The 7,198-nt window shown below is 37.4% G+C and overlaps 1 protein-coding gene across 1 annotated transcript; it reads right to left on the bottom strand.

Moving 5' to 3' along the window:
- Nucleotides 1-433: 433 nt before the first annotated feature.
- LOC134820611 (G-protein coupled receptor GRL101-like) lies at nt 434-4,098 on the bottom strand. The gene is made up of 2 exons (XM_063831112.1): nt 4,007-4,098; nt 434-3,752 (listed from the first exon to the last, which is right to left on the bottom strand). Exons 1-2 carry the CDS (start codon nt 4,077-4,079, stop codon nt 925-927), a joined length of 2,901 nt encoding a protein of 966 aa, XP_063687182.1. The 5' UTR covers nt 4,080-4,098; the 3' UTR covers nt 434-924.
- Nucleotides 4,099-7,198: the final 3,100 nt, after the last annotated feature.

Here is a 7,198-nt window from a genome sequence, read left to right on the forward strand (position 1 = left end):
AATTAGCGGTTAGGTCTCTAAACTCGTAGCAGAAAACACGTCTTTTTGCCCGTAAGAGCCTCTACTAATATGCAATATGGAACATATATTTTACGAGTATCAGTATCACCCGTTAAAGTAACACATCGCGCTACAAATAAACCGGAAATCTCCGCCAGCTGTTATACTCAAGTTTGGGCACCCTATTGTCATCATTAATAATTGACCTCCACAGCGCATCACACAATATATCCCTGCGATTAGTTTTATCATGTTATTGGTTATATTATCTTTAATTCCAGCAATAAATGGCACGGTTTTCAGTTATTTATTTTTAATTTCTCGTTCAATTTGATTGGCTCGTTCAATTTGATTGTGGATTGGCTCGTTTTTTGTTTTTGTAACTGGGTAATCGATGGTAATTTGGTATTAAAAGTAATCAAACCACAAATTCGACAATAAATCAATAATATTAAATTATGAAAACGTGTACACTATCGAATAAAAAATAAAAAATATTATTCATCATATCAATAAGATCAGATTACATGTTGGTGTCTTCTACGTTTTCAGTATGACCAAGATTACTATACTGATTGTTCGCTGTGGAGTGAGGAACATTGGCAAGTTCAATACTGGGAGCAGCTAAATTCTGCACAGTATCAACCACTAAAACCTTAGTCTCCAGCGACAAGCAGTTTTCAGCAATGTATACTGTGGGTTGTTTGCTTTTCTCACTAAGAGGATTGTCTGGTAAATTATATTTCATTTTCTCCCACATCAGCTGCACAAAGTTATCGTACAGTAGGGGGTTGATAACTGAGTTAATCGGAAGAATGACAATAGAGAAGGCAGCATACCAAGGGGAAGCGTCAACAATCCCACGATAATGAAGAAAGCTTGTGCACACAAAAGGAATCCAACACAGGAAATCTGTGAAGATTATTAATGAAACTTTTTTTGAAGAGCTCTGTTCCTGTTTACCAGGAATTTGTTTGCCTTGCTCTGGTTGTTTTTAGTCTTTGCAGCTGTAGTTGACTTGGCTGATCGCACTGACAGAGAATGAATGAAGATATAGCAGGCTGTAATGACAGCAAAGCAAATAATGTTAACAGACAGAATAATTGCAGTGTAGGTCCATTGTGGGTCGTCAGGTGTAACAAAGTATTTGAACAAGCAAACCCCGTCATTACCGTAGAAGTGCAGTTTAGTAGGCTTCACTCCACCGTAATCGTTAGTGAACATGCTCTCAATCAGCCTCCTTACTGTCGCCCACGTCATACCACTGCGTACATTGAAGGTATGATAGTAGCTGCTAATGATATTAATGTAGTGCTGCTTGGATGGGGCTCCTACAAATAATGGCTGATCTGGATAGTGCAGTCCATTAACGAAGAAATCTTCTTGGGATGGAAGAAGGGGGAATATTGCTATGAATAAGGAGATAGAGATCATTACTGTAATGGATATAACCACTTTTACAGTTTTGAACATTGTTAAAGATTCATTCCCTGTTATCCGTCTGACGGTGAAGGCTCTGTTCAGACTCAGATATGTCATGGCAAACAGTGACACCTGAGACCCGAATGAACTTATAATACCGAGTGTTGCGCAATTGTTACTGGTGAGCCAACTGTATCTTGTCCTGCAATATGATTCTCCGATCTGAACATTTACAATGGCGATCGCCACCAAGTAGGATCCGACGAGGAAGTCACCAAAAGATATCATTAACACCATTGTTCTGTTGATTAGTTTTATTGGACTTTGGCAGCCTTTTATATCCGTGATGGATCTGAAAATGATGACAAGATTCAACAGAATAGCTGTGGATCCTATTAACCAAGCAAAGAAGGATAACACTCTACTTCGTATTAATTTATTGTCCATTTTCGATGACCCTGAAGTTTGATCAACACATTCATCAGAGAAATCTGAGCAGTCAATACTGCCATCCCTCAGGCTCGTTATTGGTATAAACTCTCCATTCCCACATTGAAAGTTATTTACACACTTTACCTCGTCTGACCCGTCACCACAATCATCCACAAGGTCACAAACTTTATCATATGTTATACAAAATCCATTATCACATGCGAAGAGATCACTAACATATCTTCCCTCTCTTTGTCTTGCAATTGTCAGATATGAATTGTTCGCCAGAGTAAAGAATCGGTTTATTTTTATGTTGTGGCATGAATCATGAAGGACTCTTTTGACAATACATTCAGCTTTTTGGCAGGCCCCTAAACAACTAAGATAAACATACATCTCTCCATAAACATGTCTGCAGTCATACTTGGTGTTATTTGGTCGAAGTATTGGTTGAGGTAACACTCCAAACGGCATGTCCACAGCAACATATTCGTCTGTATATCCGGGAGAAATCTGTCTTTCCAGCTCATGTAAACCCGGAAGAATATGACCAATTCTTAGCCCATCTTTGTTCCGCAAGACACTACTAAAAACGTCAATTTTAGATCGAGAAGCTTTGCAGACAGAGCTCTCGTCTGGACACGATATTATACCATCACAGAGGTTGCTAAACTCAACTAACTGTTTGTTCTGACAGAGAAAAACCTCAAAACACGAAGCGTCCATCTCGGTGTAACGGGTTTTCCAGCCATATCCACAAGACTTCCACTGGGAGGAGTCTTCATCAACTCCATTCTGACAATCTTCAACTCCATCCATTACCCAAGACATCGGAATGGTTACCTCTTGTGTCCGTTTGTAGGACATTTTCCGCTGGCAACTTATTTTCGTCATTAAGCACAGTTCTTTGCTCTCATCAAGCCCTGAATTACAATCTTCATGACCGTCACAGAGTTGGTGTTTGTGTATATGACACCCTCCCTCGGCGGTTACACACAAGTTCTCAATTCCATCATCACACAAGTCAGTTCCCTTACAGAGAGCGTACTTTGACACAAATGAGGCATAACCCTCAACATTGCAGACCAGAGGAGATTCTAACGCATGAGAGCAGTTCAGCTGGTCAATGTAGTTGCTGCATACTTCGAACCTGGGATTGGGGACAGTGCACATATTTCCGGGGACAAGCGCTATCTTCCTCGCACCCAATAAATCCGAGTTTGTGCAATGTTTTTCTGATGAGCATTCCTGTTCGTCAGCTGCCAAAGGTACAACACAATCTATAAAACCGTCACAAATAGCCGCTGGTGGTACATACCAATTTGAGGAGTCTCCTATTTGATTTCCCATCCTTTTACTGTAGAACGTATTTTGACATATTGTGCCGGAGAACGAGGCATTGGTTGTGCACTCTAGTTCATCTTGACAGAGCATGCAGTCACAGTTTCCATCACACAGTTTATGGGAGTCTACTTTGTCCATGTAGCTGTGTTCGCACCAAGCTGTGTCATTGGAACAGACCTGTTCATCAATATCCGTGTTGAGGCAGTCTTTTATACCGTTACAGGCATACCGTCTTATTTGAGATCTTCCACCTAGATGTCGTAAACGTCTTCCCCATGAAGTGCTGTAAACCTTAGAGCAGATGAACGCTCCACATACCATCGGAGCCTCCTGAGGTATTCGTTGTTCTTCACACAGTGGAAACCCGCAGAACTGATAGTAAGAGGGATCGTTCTCACAAACGTCAGTGAATCCCAACTCGTTGCATATTTTGGGGTCGGTTTTGTAGGTCAAGTAAGTTGTGTTGGAGTGGGCGCATTTAATTTTGAATTTTCCATCGGTTTTACAAACTTCTTTGAGGTATCCTCTGACACTGATTATTCGACAGTCAGAAACTGAAATTAATAAGAATATTGAATGAAAAATAGTTGTTTTTATAACTTACAACTTTAGTTGGCCTTCAAACTGGTTTGTTGCCGTTCAATGACGGATTAGTGTGTAAAATATCCGATCTACCAAGAAAATATAAAAAGGAGCGTCAATTTTGCGATTTATTTGATCATTTTGTTTCAGGAATTAGGATTACTATTAGTGCACTCTTCGTGGGCAAAGAAAACTGCAAAAAAAAACAAGAAGGTTTTCAACTTACTTTGTGCAGCAAGCGATGAGTCACTCAAACAAAAAGCCCCAGAGATGAATATAACTGCTGCCTGGAGCCACATATTTTACATTAGCTCATCTGAAGATATAAATATAATACAATTTATGATGAGGAAATATTAGTACTTTATAGTATACTCCAGTAGCATAGAGGTGTTGAGTTTGCACTATGATGTATAGAGTTTTTTGCTATACTGGATATGGTCAAATAGGTCATTGGTAACTCAAATCACTGAGGGCCGCATGTTGTGTCGTTAGTCCCAACCCTGTGGAGCCACGCCCATATTTCATATCAGGTGCGTACATGGGAAATTTTTAACTCAGCTTCTAAGGTCTTAGAGACTCAAAATTGAGTTTAAAATGACCGCAATGCACATGTTTATATTGGTACTCATGTGAAGGTCATGAAAGCCCTAAATGCTTATTTTTGGAAAAAATTCAGAAAAACTGATTTTCACTTGGGCGCAAGTTAAACATCTGCTCTAGAAATTAAGTGAAATTAAGTATGAAGTTCAGTGTGTACAACGTTTATATAAATGCAGGATCCTTTGTACGGTCATTCTGCATCAGAATTGTTAAGGTACGCAATTCTATAACTAGTTTCAACCCAAGGGTGCAAAACTTCTAAATTATCCCCAGGCGCAAATATATGACTTCTCTATCTCAGCTTCTGAACGTCGTAGGGGCCTTTCTTTGAACTTGCAAACTAACTAAGTGGTCGTTCACATATTACGCAATCAATATTTCAGCAATTTTTACCCCCTCCCCCCTCTCCGTGATCAAACGTAATCAAAACCTACCCCCCCTCAATATCTTTTGATAAAATTTTCAGAATCAACGTAGAATTGCCTGATGTCCTTCAGTTTTGGAGTGGAATTTTGAGTTAGTCCTTTAAATTTGGCGGCCAAATTCTGAAATTTGCCGGGCATTTTTCAGAATTTGGCCGCCAAAAGAACTAAACTTGGAAACTAAACCCCCTCCCCCCTCTGCTGATTACGTAATATTTGAACGACCCCTAAATTAAAAATAACGAAAATAAAATAATAATTGATGCAATTTCGAATTGCACAGAAACTGGCTTACCACATGTAGTCATGTACACTATGTATGATTGGCAAAGAAAAATTACTCTTTTTATTGTCAAAGCTTACAAATCTGAGTCAGGTGTGTTCATTACCAGGTTTGTCAGCTGCAAATAATTTACTACTGTATTAGTATATGTGGACACGTTCATTGAAGTTTGAGGATATTGGTAAATTTCTAAAATAGCGTTTTCGACGATAGTGGCTTAATTTTAGAATCTATTAATCTAGCATGTTCATAAGTTCTGAACATTAGCCACGTGACCCATACTCCCATATGCACCGCTCAGAAATAAAATGTATTGCTTTTAGGCACTATAATGTAAAAAATGTCACATTTTTGTGACATTGTTTACCATAGCTGCCCGATCAGCATTTTTTGGTCTAAAATATAGTAGATTAGGTCAATATAACAATTATGATTCAACATTGGTTAAAGGGCAGTGATCGAACGGCTTTAAGGCAATATTTCGTAAACTTTGTCACACTCAGAATACGAGAACTCTTTTCTACTGTGAGGTGTCCTCAAAACCCTTTCAACTCATTATTTGATGGTTCTTCTGCCAATCATAGCCCTAAAATATGTTGTTTTAAAAAGTTAGCAAATATATACACTTGGTTATTGGGAAATGATGTAAATTCTGTCACATAATATGGAATTTGATATATAATCATTTATATCTGATTTTGGTTCGGAAGGCGGGAAAACTCTATATAAGGACGATACACGGATACAGTTGATTCAAGTATAGGGCAGTTGATGTAAACATCGTCACAAAATGATACGACATCGTAAATAGGTCACATTTTGCGGGGAATCTCTATATAAGGACGATACAGGGACACAGTTGATTCAAGTATAGGGCAGTTGATGTAAACATCGTCACAAAATGATAAGACATCATAAATAGGTTACATTTTGCGGGGAATCTCTATATAAGGACGATACACGGATACAGTTGATTCAAGTATAGGGCAGTTGATGAAACATCGTCACAAAATGATACGACATCATAATAGGTTAAATTTGGAAACAATGATTATAGAATGAAATAGTCTGTGATTAACATAATATTACGTACATTATAAAATGGGCAGGGGTTTTTATATTTCCTCTGTATTAATCTTTTCATACTGTAATTAGGACTGTTCACGTGCCCCTATTTTGAAGAACCATACCTCAGTTAAAATTCAATTTTCTTCCAGGAATTATTGGTTGATTATTGTTCAGCAAATTAGAACTCAAGTTTAACAATGCTGAGTTTAATTTTACTAAGTTACTGAAATGTGACGAAATTCACTTTTTCTGCCCCAACAGTATTATTTCAATGTGATGAAAAATTGGCATGGGTTTCTACATTTCTTGTATAAATCCATTCCAACTATAATAAGGACTATTGATATGAAAGAAAATGTATCTAAATTTTAAAATGACGTATGTGACGAAATTTACATTTTTTGCCCCCTATTTTGAAGAATCATACCTCGATTATGATATAATGTTACTTTATCACCATATTACCTATGTCGATAAACTAGTTATTTTGCCAACAAATAGCAAATAAAGTTATCATATTTTTTTGTGACGAAATTTACAAATTTTTACCCTGTTCAGGTGTTGAAATTTGTCCAATGTTAACATATCACTGCCATATAATAATTTATATGACCGGCGTATGGTTGAAATATTGTTAATTGATCCATAGTACGTAATATAGGGTGTTTAAGTTGGTATACTAATATTTACTCAATTTCACACATGTTGAGATATCATACAAATTTATGTGACTAAATTTACCTATTTCTGCCTTCTGTATTTGTATTTGCCTATAACAATGAAATATGTGAACAATTCCAAACACATTCAGCTCACAAAATAATGCTAGATTATTCGGCATTTCTTGTCAGGATGTCATAAACATCCCTCATATAAATTTCTTAAATGTGTGACGGAGTTTACATGATGCTACCATTTAACGTAAAAAGTCGCTAAATATGTAGATAATAGTCATATGCAACTATCCTATAAATTGGAAATTCGAAAATTTGGTCAAACACGGCAACAAGGGGTCCATATAAACTCTGTCACGTTTTTATAG

This window comes from Bolinopsis microptera, chromosome 9 (assembly GCF_026151205.1).
Source record: "Bolinopsis microptera isolate Bmic1 chromosome 9, MBARI_Bmic_1.0, whole genome shotgun sequence".
Classification (NCBI taxonomy): domain Eukaryota; kingdom Metazoa; phylum Ctenophora; class Tentaculata; order Lobata; family Bolinopsidae; genus Bolinopsis; species Bolinopsis microptera.

Coding starts and splice junctions, on each gene's coding strand:
- LOC134820611 (XM_063831112.1), bottom strand. CDS start 4,079: ATGTGGCTCCAGGCAGCAGTTATATTCATCTCTGGGGCTTTTTGTTTG. Junction 3,753..4,006: donor CTCATCGCTTGCTGCACAAA/GTAAGTTGAAAA, acceptor TATTAATTTCAG/TTTCTGACTGTCGAATAATC.